The sequence below is a fragment of the Panthera uncia genome, chromosome C2 (assembly GCF_023721935.1).
Source record: "Panthera uncia isolate 11264 chromosome C2, Puncia_PCG_1.0, whole genome shotgun sequence".
NCBI lineage: Eukaryota > Metazoa > Chordata > Mammalia > Carnivora > Felidae > Panthera > Panthera uncia.
In genome coordinates this window covers 69,563,854-69,585,821 of record NC_064810.1, presented here as the reverse complement: position 1 = coordinate 69,585,821, position 21,968 = coordinate 69,563,854, and the positions used below count along the sequence as shown (strand labels likewise).

Genomic DNA, 21,968 nt, shown 5'->3' with positions numbered 1-21,968 from the left:
TTAAAAAAAAAAAAAAAAAAAAAAAAAGTTATTTATACACAAATTTATTTTCTTGATTGGTTGGTCTAATTTCCCCAACATGGCTGTAAGCTTTTTGACAGAACTGTACTGTTTTGGGCCTTCCATTGCATCTGTACAGTGCTGTGTACATAGTAAGTGATCTGTAAATATTCGTGCAATTTTATTTGGAAATATGATTGAGCATGAGTTTCTCTCTTCTTGGAGATAGAATCTAGTTCACTCTGTCAAATCATACCTATTCCCAATGATCCTTTAATACATTACTGGTTAACTTTTTAGATAGGAACTCTTAGGTCTGAGTTTTTTAGAGCTTCACTCAGTTGATATCCCCTTTCCTCCTCTAGGACAGCCCAGCAGAGGTTTGAAAATAGCTCTTGCAGGCTGTCTTCATTTTTCTCTTCTTTGAGTTTAACTTCTTTATTTAACAATCATTTTCAAAGACATGAAAAACTAAGAAAGTAGTTTTGGTGTTAGTATATTCTACTCAATGCCAGATAGTTGATAGTAACTGAAATGAAAATACTAGAGACCCAGGTAGGAGTAAATCAGTAGATATTTTAACATTAGTACCAGATGCTAGGGCAGTGGGGATCAGTCTGTCAGGAGATACTGAGGCTTATAAACACCAACATACACAGAAAGTTGTATTGGAATTTGGATCTAAACTATAAAATTGAACCCGGGTCATAATTTTTTTTACTTTCAATTAAGTATGTTTATTTATATTCCTGTTCAATCCTTGCCTTTTGAATATATCTTTTAACTTTGATATAAGAATACAGTATATTATTTTGCTGGCAAATCTGATCCTTATTTTGAAGGCAGTGGGGGAGTCAATTAAAATTTTAAGCATGGAAATAGTAAATAAGCATGTTATTTAATTATTTTTATCTTTTATTTTGAAATCATTTCAAACCTACAGAAGAGTTGTACAAACTCTCATATATCCTTGGCCTAGTTGCTAGCATTTTGCCTCATTAGCTTTATCAAAGTCTTTTTCTCTCTATATATATACTTCTTATTATTCCTGAAACATTTGAGAGTTAAACATCTGTGTTAAAGGTATGTTAGTCTGAATTTCCTAAGAACAAGGAAATTCTCTCCTACACTCACAGAACAGTTGTCAAATTCAAGAAATACAATACTGTTATCTGATATATAGTCCGTATTAAATTTTGTTAATTTTCCAAATAATCAGCAATATTTTTTCTCCTGAAAAATCTTGCATTCATGTCAATGTTACATCCCTTTAGTCTTCTGGAATATTTCCTTAGCTTTTCTTTGTCTCTTACAACATTTTTTTGTAGACTACAGGGCAATTTTATAGAATGCCTGATGATTCGTTTTTGTTTTGTTTGTTTTAGGTTCAGGTTACATATTTTTGACGAGAATACATTATAAGTAATTTTGTTTCTGGAAGTGATATATTTTAAGTATTTATTTTTTAAAACACCTGTCTGGTGGCAGATGAAGAATGAACTGGAGGGTAAAGGGAGTGAAGAGAGAGTAGAAGAAAGGAGGCCAGACAGACATGCAGAGGTGACCCTTCAAGGAGTAACTAACAGGATGTAGAGGATCAGGGGCATCTAAGATAGCTTTGGATGACATCCTAGTTATTTACTACCAGTTAATGAACTTCTCTAAAATGTAAGTGCTTAAAACAGCAATTTATTATCTTTCACAGTTCTGTGGACTGACTAGGTTCAGCTGGGTGATTCTCTCATTGTGTTTTTCATGTTGTTACAGTTGGATATTGGTTGAGGCTTCAGCCATCTAAGGGCTTGACCTAGCTAGATATCCAAGGTAGCTCACTCAAGTGGGAGGCAGCAGATCTGGCTGCCTGGATCCTGGTTGACCAGGATCACAGCTGAGTCTGTCATTCAGAGGACCCTCATGTGGCCTTTCTGTGTGACTGGGGCTTCTTCCACCTTGGCAGCTGGATTCCTAGAGGAAGCATCTAATAGCATTTTAAAAGACTTACTGGCTTTTGATACCTGGTTTTCATATTTTGATTTCTTGAAGACCCCTAAAAATTTCAAATAGATATCCTCATTTTTGTTAATGGTCAGTCATCATATTTACTCTTTTGCTTGTTTCAATCTCTTACTTAAATTGGCTTCTTTTCCCCCTTCATATTCTTTACCTGTCTACGATGCCACATTCATTTGATTTTTCTGTCACTTGGAAGTACTACCCTTTTCTCTAACAGTCTCTTTCTCTCCTTTGCATGCATATATACATTCTGTCCATAATTCTTGAGGGATACTTTTAGCTGACTCTGAAGTTTCCTAATTTTTTCCATTCTGATCTCTCTCAAGACTGGTGGTTTCACCTAATTTCTCATTTAAAAGATTCCTATTAGAAACATATCTCTCTACTGTTGATACAATATTATAATGAAGGCTTTCTTTCATGCCTTCCTCCTTAGACAGCCTAGTTTTTTACTGCTATCTGCTATCAGAGCAGACACATTATCTGCTGTCTGCATTTGATATAAATATATTATCTTCCACTTGTCTTCCCTTACTCCCTCATTTTCCACAACTCTCTCCAATGCAGCCAAGTGAGCCTACTTAACTATTCCGCATGCCCATGTCCTCTCCTAATCAGATTTTCCACACTCACTTTAAGATGATGATGATCATATAAATCATCCTAAAGCTAAGTCAGAATTATCAATATAGATAAATAGACATAGCATTCTATCTATCTGTCTATCTAGTGGTATGATATTAAGATGACATGAACTGTCTGCTAAGTGACATACTTTTCTGCATGCAGGAGATACAGAATAGAAAGAAAGACCATCTCTGCCTTCAAGAAGCTTTCAGTGTAGTATTAGAATCCAGCACCCTATCTTTGGAAACCATTTGTAAAGCTTTTAGGGAAAATGTCATATATAATAGACAGTTAAAAACAGTCTATTATTATAATAATCATAGCATTGGAAAGGAGATTAGATAATTACTATACCTGAAAATAAAAAAATTTTTATAGTTTACTTATTTATTTTGAGGGAGAGAGAGAATCCCAGGTAGGCCCTGTGCTGACAGCATGGATGTGGGGCTCAATCCCATGAACCATGAGATCACGACCAGAGGCGAAATCAAGAGTCAGATGCTTAACTGACTGAGCTACCCAGGCACCCCTGAAAATAAAATTTGATTCTGACTCATATGTTGAAGTAAAAAAAAGAAACATGATGTTCAACATATATCTCATTGTCTGATAAAGGAAGCCTATCACTTTTTCGAGAAAAGACAAACTATTTTCCTGGTATTAAATTTTAAAGGGATGTGTTGCAGGTATCCTTATATAGTGGCATTTAGAAACATAATAGTGTCTTCTTCAGTAGTTCTGCATAAAATGTAATTATCCTTCAGGTAAGCATTTCAGATATATATCAATAAAACCCAAAGCTAAAGTCTTAACTTTCAATCAATAAAAACTTTTTTTTTTTTTTAAGATTTTTTTTGTTTGTTTTTAAGTAATCTTTATACCCAATATGGGGCTCAAATTCACAATCCTGAGATCAAGAGTTGCATGCTCCACCAACTGAGCTAGCCTGGCACCCCCAGTCAATAAAAACTTTGTATATGAAGCCAAGTTAATATATTCAATGATTTTCTGGTATTCCAAGTAGCTGTAGAGCTAGAGTCTAGACCACATAAAAGGCTAACTTGATATCACGTTTTTAGAAAGTGAGAGAACAAATGCCTTATCAGTTATCAATCATCCTCACTTTAGAGATGAATAGGATAATAACTTAAGATGTAGCTTTTTGCTTAGTATCTTAAGGACCATATTCAATGTTATTGGTTGATACAAGATCTAGATCTACATGCTTTATATATTTAGATAGTCATTTACTTATTGTCTGTAATTGCTTTCATGCAACAGTGACAGAGTTAAGCAGTTGTGACAGAGACAGTCTGACCTGCAAATCCTGATAATTTACTTCCCAGTCCTTTACAGAAGAACTTTGCCAACCCTGCATTAGGCCGTTATGAAGAATTATAAGCAGAATGAGGCAAGGCCCTTCTTCCTCCTTGTGTTGCTTTTGCATATTTCTCATGCAAAGGAATGGAAATGGCCCACCTCTCGTATGTGTAATTCTTGTTCCCTGCCCCAGTTCTCTTCGTGCCGCTCTTACCATGTAGCTGCACTAACTGACAACACCCCAGCATGAACAGGGACCTAGGGTTTGCTATTTGTTGAATGGAAAGGCATGTGAGGGAGATCATGATAACTTGAGAGATTGTGCTATGGGAGTTATAGATCAAGTGAGGACCAGATTATGGTCCCTTAATTCTCAGAACATAGTTCTGAGGGTGTTTGGGTGGTTTAGTCTGTTAATGATCTTGTGGTTTGTGAGTTCGGGCCCCGTGTTGGGCTCTGCACTGACAGTGACAGTGTTGGGAGTGACAGCCTCTCTCCTTCCTCTCTGCCCCTCCCTCACTTGCTCTCCCGCCCCCTTCAAAATAAACAAATTAAAAAAAAATCTATCTATCTATCTATCTATCTGTCTATCTATCTCATTCTGGGTATGTATGGATGGAAAAGAGAAGAGATAAGTGTTCTGTGTCATCTCCTCATATCCTGTTTGGTTGGAAACAAATTTCCAAAGAAGGGAACAATGTTGGCAAGTGGGATCAGAGAGGAAACATGGACATCACAAGAAATATTCAGTCAGGCAAGAAGCCCTTAGCAGTAGAATTATTTAAATTTATATACGGTTAAACCTTGGATTGCGAGTAACTTGTTCTGTGAGTGTTCTGCAAGCGAGCAAACATTTCTAATAAATTTTAACTTGATAAATGAGTGATGTCTTGCAATACGAGTGGTACATGATGCCGAATGTCACATGATCACAACTGAGCCAATGGTTCTTTCTTGCTTGCTGTGGAATTGTGGTGATCGTCTCGCATGTTCAGGTGCTCGGTCTCAGGCTGTAGTGTTTGGCAGAAATCAGTGATTTTCAGAATGTTGGAAGGTGCCCACAACTGGCATTAGTGTATTTTTTGTCACTTCAAACCACCTATGGACAGTCCTTTGCTTTTCCATACAAGAGTAAGCTTAGGAATGCTTTGCTTCATTCTAGGTCAGGCTGCCTGCAGATATAGACCCTTTCCTCTGCTGCCTTATTGCCAGTTGGATTAAATACAATATATGGCAAGAGTTTATTAATACTATACTGTAGTCAACATCCATGCAAGCATATACAATGGCCCTGATGCAGAAAAAGATTCCATTGAGCCAATACATAACAGTGATTCCATTAGTGATAGTGAAAGTCCTGCACAATAACCCTCCTCTCTCTTATCTCCCTCACACAAGCCATGAAGGTTTTTAAAGATAAGTACAGGTTAATGTGTTTATTTTTCTTTATATTTTGTATTTTCTTAATTATTTTGTGTTCTATTACAGTATTGTAATCACTTTTGTATGAATATTTTTGGGTTGTGGAACAAATCATCTGAGTTTCCATTATTTCTTACGGGGAAATTCGCTTTGATATACAAGTGCTTTGGATTATAAGCATGTTTCCAGAACGAATTATGCTCGCAAGCCAAGGTTTTACTATACTTTGAAATATAACTGAGTTCCCACCTCTATTGTAATCAGGCACACTTGTAGTCATGGTGTTCTTTGTATCTAGTGAGCTAGAGTTATGCCTAACTTTTGATTTTGGATATTTGGTTTGCTGTTGGTTTCCAAACCTCTCTTACCTTAATCTCCAAAATCTGGTTCATTGATCATTTGCTTTTTGGCCCCTATATCTCTGCCTTGAGTTCTGAGTTTGCAGACCTTTAATTAACTTAGCCTGTTTGAAAGCTATGGGCGCCCTAAATTCTGCTGTGTCTTTCTGGTTCTTAGGTTCTTGGCTTATACCTGACAACTGCTACTTAGGGTTCCTGTAGCCTGAACCTCTGGGCTTTGGTCCTGTGGATTGCTTTTGAATCCAGATAAACCGCAATCACTGATGCACTGATTAGACCCTAACACTTGCCCACTGTTCTCTAAGTTCTGAACCTCTATCTTATCTGACCCTGTTGTTTCTTGTGTCCTACAGTGAACACAAAACACTTCATTAAAAATAATTAGACCTGTTTATTCCGATCTTCATTTGAACTGCATCCTGTCTGTTGATACACTGGCCAGATAACTCTTCATTAAACTTTCAACAGTAGTGTTTGAGTTCTCTCTGAGTTCTGTGTCAATGATGATAATTTTTGTATACTGGTACTCTTTTAATTTTTCTGTTTTGGCAAGAGAATATTAAAATTTTTAATTTATTTTTTCTATTTTTCAACCTCTTATTGGTTTAGCTGGTTTCTATATTTAATTTAAAGTTAGGCTTATGTGATTTTATACAAAATCAACATACCCAGAAATTCAAATATAGGGACCTCAAACTTTTTTTTTTAATGTGTATTTATTTTTTTGAGAGAGGGAGGGAGACACAGAATCCCTCTCTCATGTTTTTGAGAGAGACAGACAGAGTGTGAGTGGGCAGTGAGAGAGAGACACACACACACACAGAATCTGAAGCGGGCTCCAGGCTCTGAGCTGTCAGCACAGAGGCCGACACGGGGCTCGAACTCACGAGCCATGAGATCATGACCTGAGCCAAAGTTGGACGCTTAACCAACTGAGCCACCCAGGCGCCCCTAAACTTTTAAGTAAATAAGACTAGTAAATAGGACTAAAATTTAAGTAAACAAGACTAGTTTTTAAAAAACATTTCAATTGTAATGTTGTAACATCTTAAAACCATAATAAAAATGTTAATATTTTTTATATTTCTGTTTAGTTTTAATATTATAATAGTTTTGTTTGTAGCAAACATTTAAAGATCACACCTTGTGATCATTCATGGTAACTTAGTCTCTGGTTTGATTCCCAGTATTCTTTCTGAACATTAAAGTTGAGAGGCACCTGGGTGGCTCAGTTGGTTAAGCATCAGACTCTTGGTATGGGCTCAGGTCATGATCTTACATTTCTTGCTGACAGCCTGGGAGCCTGCTTGCGATTCTCTCCCTCCCTCTCTCTCTGCCCTTCCCCCACTCACACTGTCTCTCTCAAAGTAAATAAACTTAGAAAAAAAGATTAAAGTTGATATTATTTGAAAAAATTACCTAGTAAGCTCTCATGGGATTTACAGAGTCTGACTTTGGCACTGACAAACTGAAGTGAGCTGTATACCCAATTTAAACAATTCAGAAGGTACGTTTATAGGTTTCAGAGTTCTAAGAATAAGCCCAGTTTCACTTATTAGAGCATATCTTTATTTTTTACCTGCTTCTAGGGTTACAGGTGAAGTAAAGCACAACATCACCAATACTGTGGTATGCAGAGTGCAAGGCGAATGGAATAGTGTTCTTGAGTTCACTTATAGCAATGGAGAGACAAAGTATGTGGATTTAACTAAGTTGGCAGTAACAAGGAAAAGAGTAAGACCTCTGGAGAAGCAAGATCCATTTGAATCCAGGTATGTTATCCTTACATCCATACAAGAAAGAGTCAGAAGCTCTGGATCTTAATCGAAGCCTTTTCACTAATTTGCAACCTTAGGCAGGTCACTTCACCAGTTTGCATTTGTAAGCTGGGCAAAAATATTACAATATTTAATAGTCAAAAGATTACTATCCTTATCATAAAAACGTTTACAAATTATTAACAAGAAAATAAGTACCCCATTAGAAAAATGGACAAAGGACATAAAGAGGCAGTTCACAAAAGGAGAAAAAAAATGCTCACTAAGAAAATGAAAAATAGTGGTTGCTTCTGGAGAGGAGTACTGGGATGTAGGATAGGAAAGAGACTTAATCTTTCATAGAATCCCCTTTTGAACTATTTAAATTTTATATCCTGTGGAAGTATTGTTGTATCAATTTAAAAAAGAAAAAGTGAAATACAAGGAAGCATTAAACATCTTAAGTTCAGATCATGTAAGTAGAACTAAACTATTTATTACTATATACATAAAGGAATTAAATACCCATTAACCAAAGACTCAGATTGCATTTAGAAATAAAAAAGTAATGATTGGGGAAAATTTTTCTTTTGGAGTTTACCTTAAAGGAGAAGTTGTTTCTATTTTATTTTAATTCCAGTATAGTTAACATACATTGTGAAATTAGTTTTAGGTGTACAATATAGTGATTCAAAAGGAGAGGTTCTTAAGGTTTGGTCTATGGACCCCCTACGGTCCTTGAGATTTTTTAACAAGGTTTATAAGTTCAATTTTATTTTCATAATAATGCCACGATGCTATTTGCCCTTTCATTCTGTTGGCACTTGCACTGATGGTGCATCAGAAGTTGTGGGTAGCACTGCTGGGCCTTAGAGTAATCAAGGCAGTGGCACAAAACTGTACACAGTCATTGTGTTCTTCACTGCCCATGTACTTGCATTTTTTTTAAGATGCCAGGTTTTTTAAAAAAAAAAAGTCCTTGAAAAAGCAGTATAGATTGTTGGTTTCATTAAATCTGTATCATTGAGGACCCATCTTTTTACTATTCTACATGACAGATTGGGAGTATGCATAAAGCACTGCTGGTAGATACTGAAGTACGGTAGTTATCCGGAGGAAAAGCACTTGTGCAGTTGTTTGAGTTATAAGCTGAATTAATTTCTGTTTTCATAAAACACCATTTCTACTTAAATGAATGGCAAACCATGACTATTCTAATTTCAGTATTGGGCAGACATTTTTCTTATAAATAGATGATCTGAACATGACACTTCAAGGAAAACAATTGGCAGTATTTTTGACTAATAATAAAATTTAAATGGAAACGACGTATGGATTAAAGACCTAAATATGAGACCTGAAACCATAAAAGTCCTAGAAGAGAGCACAGGCAGTAATCTCTCTGACATCATCCATAGCAACATTTTCATAGATATGTCTCCTGAGGCAAGGGAAATAAAAGCAAAAATAAACTATTGGGACTACATCCAAGTGAAAAGTTTCTGCACAGCAAAAGAAACAATCAACAAAAATGAAAGGCAGCCTACTGAATGGTAGAAGAAATTTGCAAATGACATATCCAATAAAGAGTTAGTATCTAAAATATATAAAGGACCGATACAACAAGTGTTGGCAAGGATGTGGAAAAAAAGGAACCGTTGTACACGGTTGGTGGGAATGCAAACTGGTGCAGCCACTATGGAAAACAGTATGGAGTTTTCTCAGAAAATTAAAAATAGAACTACCCTATGATCCAGTAATCGCACTATGGGGTATTTACCCCCAAAATACAGAAACACTAATTCAAAGGGGTACATGCTTCCCTATGTTTATAGCAGTATTATTTACAATAGCCAAACTATGGAAGCAGCCCAAGTGTCCATCAATAGATGAATGGATAAAGAAGATTTGGTTATGTGTATGCAATGGAATATTATTCAGCCATAAAAAAGAATGAAATCTTACCATTTGCAATGACATGGATGGAGCTGGAGAGTATAATGCTAAGCAAAGTAAGTTAGTCAGAGAAAGACAAATACCATATGATTTCACTCGTGTGTGGAATTTAAGAAACAAATGAGTAAAGGGAAAACAAGACAAACCAAGAAACGGACTCTTAGCTATAGAGCACAAACTGATGGTTACCAGAAGGGAGGAAGGGGACAGGGTTGGAAAAATAGAAGATGGGGATTAAAAAGTACACTTATCATTATGAAAAAATAAATAAAATGAAAAAATAAAATAATAAAAAGGTATAGGTGGGAGACAGTGGAAGATAGGTAGATAGATAGACAGACAAGAAGGTAGGTAGATAGGAAGAAGTAACCTAAGTGTCCATCAACAGATGAATGGATAAAGAAGTTGTAGTATATACGGGCACCTGGCTGGCTGAGTTGTAAGAAAATGCAACTCTTGATGTCAGGGTTGTAAGTTTGAGCCCCATGTTGAGTGTAGAGATTACTAAAAAAATATTTTTAAAAAACTTAAAAAAGAAGTTACAGTATATATATACAGTGGAATTTTATTCAACCATAAAAAAGAAGGAAATCCTGCCATTTGTGACAACATGGATGGACCTTGAAGGTATCATGCTAAGTGAAATAAGTCAAAAAGACAGATACTGTATGATCTCACTTATATGTGCAATCTAGGGGCGCCTGGGTGGCTCAGTTGATTAAGCATCTGGCTCTTGGTTTCAGGTCAGGTCATGATCTCACAGTTCATGGGTTCAAGCCCCACATCAGGCTCTGCACTGTCAGTGGGGAGCCTGTTTGGAATTCTCTCTCTCTCTTCCTCTCTTTTTGCCCCTCCCTGCTCACTCTCTCTGTCTCTCAAAATAAATAAATAAACTTCAAAAAATAAAATACTCTCTTTTCAACTATGTATCAGTGTGAGGCCAGGTTTTCTTTATATACTTTAACTAAAACAACATATCACAACAGACTGAATGTAGAAACAGCTATAAGAATCCAGCTATATTAAAGCAGATTTTTTTAATGTTTATTTATTTATTTTGAGGGGGGAGGGGCAAAGAGAGGGACAGAGAATCCCAAGTAGGCTCCACTCTTCTCAACACTGAGCCTGACACGGGGGGCCCAGTCTCATGAAATGTGAGATCATGACCTGAGCTAAAAACAAGAGTTGGACGCCTAACCTACTGAGCCACCCAGCACCCCTAAAGCAGATGTTTAAGAGATACTCCTGGATTCTCTTTGCTAAAATTTTATTAAGGATTTTTTATATCTACATTCATGGGGGATATTGGTTGGTCTGTTGTTTTCTTTAGGGAAAGGTTTTTAACTACAAATTCAATACCTTTATATTGATATTGAGGTTGTCTTGAGTGAACTTTGGCAGTTTGTGTATCTTTCAAGAAATTGATTCATTTAATCTAATTTGTCGAATTTATTGGCATATAAGTTATATTCCCTTAGTTTTCTTTTAATGTGTGTAGGATCTGTAGTGATGTCCCTACTTTAATTCTTCATGTTGGTAATATTTTCTTTTCCTAATCAATGTGATTAAAGATTTATTAATTTTACTCAGAGAACTAGTGTTTGGTTTCATTGGTTTTTGTCTGTATTTCTATTTTCTTCATTGATTTCTGCTCTTTTTTATTTCCTCTTTTCTGCTTACTTGGTGCATCATTTGCTCTTCCTTTTTCTCGTTTCTTAAAAGGGAAGCTTGGGTCAGGGATCAGCACACTTCTATAAAAGGCCAGAGAATAAATATTTTAGGCCTAATGGGCCAGATAGTCTCTACCACAACTACTCAACTCTACCACTGTAGCATGAAAGCAGCCACAAACAGTGAAAGGATAGATAGATATCCCTATGTTACAATAAAAATCTATTCACAAAAATGGGCAACCAGCCATAGTTGTCTGACCCCTGATTAGGACATTGTTTTTCCTTTTCCCCTAATATATATATTTAATATATTTCTAAGTCTGCTTTGTCTATATCTCACAACTTTCGAATTCTTGATATATATTTTCTAATTTCCCTTGTGACTCATGAAGTTATTTAATTTTTTTTTTTTAATGTTGGTTTTTGAGAGAGAGAGAGGAACACAAAGTGTGAGCAGGGGAGGAGCAGAGAGGGAGACACAGAAAGAATCCAAAGCAGGCTCCAGGCTCTGAGCTGTCAGCACAGAGCCCGATGAGGGGCTTGAACCCACAAACCATGAGATCATGATCTGAGCTGAGGTAGGACACTTAACCGAGCTACCCAGGTGCCCCTCATGAAGTTATTTAGTAAAACATTATTTAATTTCCAAATATTTATAAAATTTCCAGCTATCTTCCCATTATTCATTTTTAATTTAGCTTAATTTTGGCCAAAGGGTGTACTTTGTATGGTTTCAGTCCTTCAAGTTTTTTGAGATTTATGACCCTGAATACATTCTGTCTTGGTAAATGTTTCATGCGCACTTAGCAAGAATGTATATTCTTTTGATGTTGGGTGACAGTAATCTGTAAATATCAATTAGCTCAAGTAGGTTGATAGTATTTTTCTAGCATTCTGTGTGATTACTAATTTTCTGTGTACTTGTTCAGTTGAGATCAGTAACTGAGATCAGTTATTGAAACTACCAATTATAATTGAATATTTCTTTTTGTAGTTCTGTAAGTCTTTACTTCATGTTATTTGAAGCTTTGTATTAGGGGCATACACATTTGGGATTATATGTCTCTTGATGTACTAACCCTTGATCATTATGAAATAATCATCTTTATCTGTGGTCATAGTTCTTGCTTTGAATTCTACTTTAATACTAAAAGTGCCACTTTAAATAAACTTTATCAAGGGGCACCTGGGTGGCTCAGTCTCTGAAGCTTCCGACTCTTGATTTCAGCTTAGGTCATGATCTCACGGTTTGTGAGTTCGAGCCCTGCATCTGGCTCTGCACTGACAGTGCAGAGCCTGCTTGGGATACTCTCTCTGCCTCTCTCCCTGCCCCTCCCCTGCACATGCTCGCTCACTCTCTCTCTCTCTCTCTCTCTCTCTCTGTATCCCTCTGTATCTGTCTCTCTCTCAAAATAAATAAATTTTAAAACAACTTTATCAAGATGTATTTTACATATTATAAAATCCACCTATTTCAAGTGTATAAATTATTTTTAGCATCTTTCCTGAATGGTGCAGTCATTGCCATAAATCAGTTTCACAATCTTCATCCTCCCATGAGATCACTCATGCCCACTTACAGTTAATGTCCATTCATATCCCTAGTCTCAGGGAACCTACTTTCTGTCTCTATAAATTTGCCTTTTCTGGACACTTCAGATGAATGGAATCATACAATATGTGATACCTTGTGCTTGGCTTCTTTCATTTAGCATAATGTTTTCAAGGTTCATCCATGATACAGCATGTATCGGTAGTTCATTTTTTTATATTGCTGAATAGTATTCCATTATATGGAACCACATTTTGCCTATCTATTCACTAATTGATGGACATTGCCAGTTTTGGACTTTGATGATTAATACTACTATGAACATTCTCATATAAATTTTGGGTGGCTATGTTTTCATTTCTCTAGGTAAATATCTGAAAGTGGAATTGCTGGGTTGTCTACAAGTTTTACATTTGACTTTTCAGGAAACTGCCAAACTAATTTCCAAGATGGCTGCATCCTTTTACATTCCTGCCGGCAATGTATAAGTGTTCCAGTTCACATCCTCATCAACATTTGTTATTGCCTGCCTTATACCCATTCTAGTTGGTGTGAAATAGTGTCTTAAAATGTGATTTTAATTCACATGTTCCAAATGACTAATGATGTTGAACATATTTTCATATGCTAATTAATTAGCCATTTGTGTATCTTCTTTGGTGAAATATATGATTGTCTTCCTATTGGATTGTAGGAGTTCTTTGTGAATTCTGGATTCAGATTTTTTTATTGGATATGTGTTTTTCAAATATTTTCTCTTTGTTGCTCATTTTTTAATTTTCTTAGTGGTTTTTTTTTCCTTTCAGTATAAAGGGTTTTATTTTTCTGAGATGAGATTATCAGTGTTTTATTTTATGGATTGTGGTTTTGGTATTATATCTAAGAAATCTTTGCCCAACCCAAAGACTTAAAGATTTTCTTCTGTCCGGGCACCTGGGTGGCTCAGTTAAGCATCCCGACTCTTGATTGCAGCTCAGGTCATGATCTCATGGTTTGTGAGTTCGAGCCCCGCATCAGGCTCTGTGATGACAGTGCGGAGCCTGCTTGGGATTCTCTCTCTCCTTCTGTGTCTTCCCCTTCCCCTGTTTGCACGCTATCTCTCTAAACAAACAAACAAACTTAAAAAAAAAAAAAAAAAGATTTTTCTCCTATCTTTTGTAAAAGTTGTATTATGAGGTAAGGGTCTAAGGTCCTCTTTTTGCTTGTAGATATCTAGTTGTCCCAGCACCATTTGTTGAACAGACTGTTTTTTCCCCCAAAGAATTATCTTGCAGTTTTCTTTTGCTTGGAGTTTGTTGAGCTTTCCTGTCTCTGCTATGCCTATAAACTCTAGTCAGTGAGTTGGAGCATCCATAGGACTCCCCTCATTTATTTCCCGATTAACAGGAATCAGTGTTCTGTACTGGCTTTTGCTCAATATCTACAAACCGTTGTTTCAATATATTTTGTCTGGTTTCCTACTTGATTAAAGGCATGAAGGTAACTCTGGTCCCTATTATTTCATCATGTCCAGAAGCAGAAAGTGGTCTCTCTTACCTTTCAGCTTTTAAAAACTGTATTTACCTTTTTGCTTATTATTTCCTAAGCTTCTTAAAAAAACAATATGTTTATAACTTGTGAAGATACAAATTATTCTTAATTTAAAAAGAAAACAGAAGCAGCAGCATCTTTGACATTAGTATCAGAAACATAGTTGTCAGTATTCTTATAACTCATAAGCATGAAATTATAGATCTGATTTAGGAAACAATTTTTAAAAATTACTGTTAATTTCAAGGTATAAGTTCTACTTAATTATATTTTTCTAAAGAATGTAAAATGTGTGTTTTTTCAAATTATAGGCGATTGTGGAAAAATGTGACAGATTCTCTGAGGGAATCTGAAATCGAGAAAGCCACAGAGCATAAACGTACCCTGGAAGAACGCCAGAGGACTGAAGAAAGGCATCGTACTGAAACAGGCACACCCTGGAAAACCAAATATTTTATTAAAGAGGTTTGTCCTACATGTCTTCAGACTAAAACTTGTTATCTACTGTAGTTTACTAGGCTTTCTTGAGTTGTTATCACTTAGACATCTTTATTTCTAAAAATAGTCCAGCATAACCGTGAGCTTTTTCATGGAACTTTTCACAATTTGACAAAACGAAATAGTTTACCAGCAGTTCAGATGAAATGGATTTTGGGATTAAGTTGGCCACAAACAAAAATGCTAACATAATCTCCAGTCACAATAATAGAATAGACAATTGACAATTTATTGCCTTTCAAACTACACTGAAACTTGCTGTTCATTTCCAGAGACTACATTTTAAAGGGAGACATGAGAAACTTAATTGGCTACACAAAGGCTAGTGCAGTGGCTAGAATCTTTGGAACATTTAAGAAAAAAGAATAAAGTGGGGTGTTCAGCTTAGAAAACCAAAACTTGGGACCATGCATTATAACCTTCAGATATGTATATGCTTTATCACATAGAAATTTTTTATCAGTTTGTATAGCAGTCCCATGGTAGGTTCAAACTACCAGGAATTTTGAGCTTAACATAAAAAGGAATTGTATAACAATAAAAAAAATCCAGTAATAATGGGGAGTACATTTTATAGTAATGCACCGCTAGTTCTATATGAGACCATGGCTTAGGTAGAAGACTTCATGCACTGATTTTGCAGCTAGACCAAATAATTGCCAGATTCTTATCTAAATTTAAAGATTTTTGTTTGGTTTGGTTTATTAGTTTCTGGTAGAACTCAGAGTAAGGTGAATGATTGCAGACCAGAGCTGTTATCAAGAAAAATTTTCTCGGGGCGCCTGGGTGGCTTAGTCAGTTGGTGTGTGATTTTGGCTCAAGTCATGATCTCACTGTTCCTGAGTTTGAGCCCCGCATTGGGCTCTGTGCTGACAGCTTAGACCCTGGAGCCTGCTTTGTATTCTGTTCTTCCTTTCTCTCTGCCCTTCCCTGACTTGCTCTCTCTCTCTCTCTCTCTTTCTCTCTCTCAAAAATTAAACAAACATTTTTTTTTTTTCAATTAAAAAAATTTTTTTTCTTGTCAGCGGTGCCTGATGGCTCAGTGGGAAGAGCATGCAGCTTTTGATCTCGGGGTTGTTAGTTCAAGCCCCATGTTGGGTAGAGAGTCTACTTAAAAGGAAAAAAAAAAGTTTTCTTACCATAGCCAAGTCTAAAGAAGCCCACTGAATTTTAATATTGGTCCATCAGGAAGGAATTTGGAAAAAGTAATTTAATTTTGATTTTTGCATAGTTATTAACCTTAAAACTCCATTTATTTTTTATTTATTATAAGTTTAAGTTTATTATAGTTGCTTCATTACTTTCATTTTTCTAATCATTGGGTATCTATTATAAATATTGGTCATTTTCATAGATAGGAATAATAGAAAGTACATATCTGCTCTTTTAGATGAAAAAATAAAACTTTGTAATTATTATTCAAAGCTATAGTCTGATAACTGTGGTTTTTTTCATTTCAAACTCATTAAGAAAGCTGAGGTATCAGGAACAGATTCTAGGAAGAGAATTCCTAAGGGAAGACCTCTCTAATTCATTAAAAGTGAACTCTGGTGTCTGAGAGCGACTATAATGGCTGCAAGATATAGGGGCGCCTGACTGGCTCAGTTGATAGAGCATGCAACTCTTGACCTCAGGGTTGTTTTGAACCCCATGTTTGGTATAGATATTACTTAAAATCTTTTTTTAAAAAGGTACAATTAATGAGATTTTAAAAGGTAGGCACCCTAATTCTTGCTACTAACATGACATGTAAAGTTGCTACTTCTCATGTATCCTTGGACAGATATTATTAAGAGCCACTGTCAATCTAGTGTTCTGTGATGGTTACATCTTTTTCAAAAACAGTACTATAGGAGTTGAGAATTATCAACCAGGTGATTTAATATAAACAACCTAATGGTTGCCGTTATTAAAGAAAAATTATTCTGACACTTACTAAAAATGTCAAGGAAAACTTCATTCAGGACTATTGTAGTAAAGAAGAGGTATTATACTTAACTCTGAGTACAAGGACAAGTGGAAATGCGAAGGAGTGGGTGGAAAAGAGAATCTTGGTCGAATATCAAGGATGGGGGTGAGGTGGAGGAACTTGATTAGATATCAAGGGTGGAAGAAGAGGAGTTTAGAAATCAGGGTTTGGAGTAGGGGGGATTCTTAGTGAACTGGCTTATCAAAATTCTTTGCTAAAACTGGGTTCAATAGGCCATGGATGAGGCCTAGTCAAGAAGAGAACTCAAAGGAGTCTGACTAAAATTCAGTCAAGGAGCTGGGGTGCCTGGGTGGCTCAGTTGGTTATGTGTCCAACTCTTGGTTTTGGCTCAGGTCATGATCTCATGGTTCATGGGATTGAGCCCTGCATCACTGACAGTGCAAAACCGACTTGGGATTCTCTCTCTCTCTCTCTGCCTCTCCCCCATTTGCTCATGCCTGCTGTCTCTCTTAAAATAAATAAGTGAACTTTAAAAAAAAAAAAAGAGGGGCACTGGGTGGCTCGGTTAAGCGTCCGACTCTTGGTTTCAACTCAGGTCATGATCAATCTCATGGTTTATGAGTTCAAGCCCTACATCAGGCTCCATGCTGACGGTGTGGATCCTGCTTGACATTCTCTCTCTCCCTCTCTCTCTGCCCCTCCCCCACTCACTCTTTCTCTGTCTCTAAACTTTAAAAACAAAAAAATCAAAAAATTGAAAAAAAAAAAGAATTCATCATTTAATGAAATTCAATCAAAGAGAGAGTGAGTCCTTGTCATTAGGAGCCAAGTAATTGCTTGTCTTAAGTCATTTTTGGAATAAGAAGAGATAGATAGATAGATAGATAGAGATATATAGTATAAATAAATTGAAGGATCTATGGGTTAAAGACAGTTTCAGATCTGACTTATATTTTATTTATTTTTTTAATGTTTATTTATTGTTGAGAAAGCACACAAGCAGGGAAGGGACAGAGCAAGAGGGAGACACAGAACATGAAGGAGGCTCCAGGCTCTGAGCTGTCAGCACAGAGCCCGACATGGGGCTTGAACCCACAAACTGTGAGATCATGACCTGAGCCAAAGCCAGACGCTTAACCCACTGGGCCACCCAGGGTCCCCTCAGATCTGACTTATTTTGCCTAGTCCCATAAACACTGAACTCTACTCTTAGCTACCCTGACCTCAACTGTGTCAAGTCCTGTACTCCAGTATGTGGCTTCATGCGTTTCTTTTCCTCACTTGGTCTTCTCTGGTTGTAGTTCATTCTCTGACTCTAACTTTGCTCCTCGCAGTATCCTATTCACAGGAGCCAGGGAAAACTAATGGGAGTAGAGTTGGGAAAGAACTAGAAAATAATACTCAACTACTAGAGTTGAGTAGAGAACGGCTAGTAGCTTGATGACCATTTGTGCTCCACCTGCTGCCTGTCACTCTGTGGGTGAGGCTAAGTCTGCAGTGTCTTGGCAAAATTGGCAGAATTGCTACAAATGACTTCTGCAAATAAAGTGGTGATGGAGCATCAACTAGGTGCCCCCGGACCAGAATTTCTCCCCTGATCCTAGCTAAACCACAGACATTATTTGATGTCTTAAGCACAGAGATTTTTTCCATCACAAAAACTCTTGTTTTTATTTTATTTTATTTTTTTTAATTTTTTTTTTCAACGTTTTTTATTTATTTTTGAGACAGAGAGAGACAGAGCATGAACGGGGGAGGGGCAGAGAGAGAGGGAGACACAGAATCGGAAACAGGCTCCGGGCTCCGAGCCATCAGCCCAGAGCCCGACGCGGGGCTCGAACTCACGGACCGTGAGATCGTGACCTGGCTGAAGTCGGACGCTTAACCGACTGCGCCACCCAGGCGCCCCAAACTCTTGTTTTTAAATGTGACAGTAGATGGGGCGCCTGGGTGGCTCAGTCGGTTAAGCACCGACTTCGGCTCAGGTTATGATCTCGTGGTTCGTGAGTTTGAGCCCCGTGTCGGGCCCTGTGCTGACAGCTCAGAGCCTGGAGCCTCTTCAGATTCTGTGTCTCCCTCTCTCTCTGCCCCTCCGCCACTTGCGCTCTGTCTCTGTCTCTCAAAAATAAGTAAACGTGAAAAAAATTAAATAAATAAGTAAATGTATGTATGTATGTATGTATGTATGTGACAGTAGAATTCCACCTTAGTGAAGATGTTGCTTCTAGTTTTGGTTACTGATTGTGAAAATATTAGAGGAATCATCTTTTAATTTATTTTTCTACTTGTTTCAGGGAGATGGCTGGGTTTATCATAAGCCCCTTTGGAAAACAATTCCAGCAACACAGCCTGTGGAGTGACACACACTATCTGAGACTCGACCAAATGAACTTCTTCTCTGTTTACCCTAAACCCTCCCAGAATGGAGTCATTGCACTGAGTAACCTGCTTCCTGATTGCACAGACTGAATCTGGCTAAACCCGAATGTCCCTGTTAGGGCACCACAGAACTGCAGCAAGACCAAAGTGTTGAAGACGCGCGACAGGCCTCTCACCAACCTGTTCATGTGATACGAGCAATATCATCCGAAAACCTTTCACGTGAATTATTAGATGATTCATCTTTTATCCAGCTCCTACTCCTAAAGTTAGGTTTAAATCCCCTATTTTTGCATGGGGGCAGCAGATACACATAAGCGTGAGAACTCAGTGATTTTGATTTCTTTATAGTAAAGAGTGAAGTCTCTTTCAGAGTTTGTGCTTTGCTTTCTGTCAGTAACTGAAGTATTCACTGCTCTTACAAACAAACCCAAGAGGAGGAGGACGATGACCCAGAAGTGGATTCAGCCATTGTGCCTGAAATCAGTGTTAAAAAAATCAACCAGGTTGTAGTAACAAGGCATTCTGTTCCTTCAAAGAGACTGTGTGCCTGTGTCTGAGGAACTTATCCATTATCCACCTCTGTTGGAACTCTCTTTTAAAAAGTATATTTATAAATTGATTAGAATTATAACCATGGAGAATTTTTTCTTCTGAGCATTTTATTATACTTGAAAACAACATTGACTTGAAAAATTTCAGAACATTTTTCAATACCTAGTTTTATTAAATGTTACACTTGAGAGACAATTTTTTAAATGTGTTCATGTCAATATGATGAGATCTTGGCCTTTCTCAAGAACTGAGGCATTAAAGAACAAAGCAAACATTTAAAAAATAAAACTGTTACTTTTTTTTTCCTTACCTTTTTTTCACTTGTAGATTAATATCCAGTATTATGTGCTATCCCTCTGAATAAGTATGCTTCATCTTACCTCTGTCCATTCAAATTTAAAACAACTATTCATATTTGTCAGTAATTCAGAAGTTATATATGTGGCTGAGTGCATGTATGGTATGGTTTTCTTTCCTTCTCAAGGAAACTCAGATGCTGAAGAAAGAATATGAAGTGAAAAGATATTAGGAAAAAAGATATCAGGAAGTTGTATTCAGGTACAAATCTTTTCTTTTTTAATAAGTATTTTATTGAGGTTGAAGGATTGCTGGCAACTAAAAGAATAGTGCTAATTATGGCTTTCATCATTCATTCAAGTATTTATTGAGTACCTACTTATGGTGCTCAACACTTGTTACTGCAAGCTACCTTAATTTTCCAAGAGTGGTGCCTTACTCTGTTTCTTCTGATGTGGTCTTCCAATCAGTGTGTGTAACATATACCTGTTAGTCATCAGCCATTGTAGGTGGCTGTGTCTCTTGCATCATCATAAGAAGTTTAAGCTTTGTGCTCTGATAAATTGTGTTTTATTGAAGGGTTTAATAGGATGAAAACAGCAAAACAATAATTTTTTCAACAAATTGTAAATTATAAGAGAATAACTGGTTTATGTACAACCATTTTAATGATTCCCTTGTTCATTTTTGCTGTGAAATGCACTGAAAAATCTCAAAATGAGTTATAGTTCATGTGTTGGGAAAATTGAAAAATAATAAAACTAGAGAACAATAATGTCTTTGTCTGTTTTATGAAAGGAAAGAAATAGAAGGTTTGTGTTTAGAGGAGTTAGCCCCCTATTCATTTGAGAGGGACATGGATTTTTTTCTTTAAATTCTTATCCTCAGGAATCTCTTAGGGAGATAAGGAAGTATATTCAATAAGAGGTTTTAAAAATTAAAATGTTTAAATAGCCTGGAAATAGAGCAAGAATGTAAAATTAAACTCGAGATTTTGTTTTATTCTTTGAACCATTTGAATACTTATTTATTTCCTTCAGTTGTTGAGCCATTTTAAGAATTATTGAAATATGATTTTAAAAATTCTTAAGAAAAAAATATATTTATAAGTAATTGAAATCTCATGATATTGGGTTGATTCTTTGACAAGAGTGAAATAATAATACCAATTTTCGGTAATTATTTTACCTTGTCTCCATCTTGACTTCACTGCAGCTTATCTACCAGACAAGAGTTAGAGGTCTTTTCTGTTTTATTTTTTATCTACATGTTGTTGATAATTAGCCAGAGAAATGAATCTTTGCAGCAGTTGCCACTGATTTGTATCTTTTTCTTTGGGGTCAAAGTTTTATTTATTTATTTATTTATTTATTTATTTATTTAAAAAAATTTTTTTTAAGTTTACTTATTTTGAGAGAAAAAGAACAAGTGAGCAGAGGAGGGGCAGAGAGAGAGAGGGAGAGAGAGAATCCCAAGCAGGCTCTGCAGTGTCAGCACAGAGCCTGATGCAGGGCTTGAACTCAAGTTCGAGGTATGACCTGAGCCGAAACCAAGAGTCAGATGCTTAACCCAACTGAGCCACCCAAGTGCCCCTGGATCAAAGTTTTAAATGAGCACTTTCTTTCTGGCTTTTCAGAATTGTGTGTTAAGAAGTCCAAGAGCAGTAGTGACAAAAAGACAATGTTCTGGCCATTTATTTGGATTTTTTTTCTTTTTACCATGATGATAACACTTACCACCCTATCCCTTCTGTCAAATGTTTGTATTTAAGCTCCATAATTTATATTCTAATTAATTACATTTTGAATAGATAGTTTTGAAGCCCTGAAAGTAATTTTTAGGTTGTGTATTGGGTGAGATATGGCATCTACATATTGATTCCCTGAACTCTTCAGTTGTAACCAACATCACCTCTAATGCCTGCTTGTCACCAAAAATAATAAGAAAAGTATTGAATTTCTCATTCCGTTATTCTAGTACTTTACTCATAACTATAAATATCTGGTACTTGATGAACCAACTTCTACAGATTAATTCTTTTAAAAATTTTTTTCTATAGATTAATTCTTAAAGGATTTATTAATTAATTATATAAGTATG

At 36.4% G+C, this 21,968-nt stretch overlaps 1 protein-coding gene across 1 annotated transcript in view; it reads left to right on the top strand.

Annotated features, from left to right (window-relative positions):
- OSBPL11 (oxysterol binding protein like 11) overlaps positions 1–20,940 on the top strand; it is an 85,282-nt gene extending 64,342 nt beyond the window's left edge. The window contains exons 11-13 of the mRNA XM_049628328.1: positions 7,331–7,513; positions 14,521–14,674; positions 18,932–20,940. Coding sequence (XP_049484285.1) covers positions 7,331–7,513; positions 14,521–14,674; positions 18,932–18,997 — 403 coding nt within the window. The 3' untranslated portion in view covers positions 18,998–20,940. The remainder of the gene's footprint in view (positions 1–7,330; positions 7,514–14,520; positions 14,675–18,931) is intronic.
- The last annotated feature ends 1,028 nt before the right edge of the window (positions 20,941–21,968 follow it).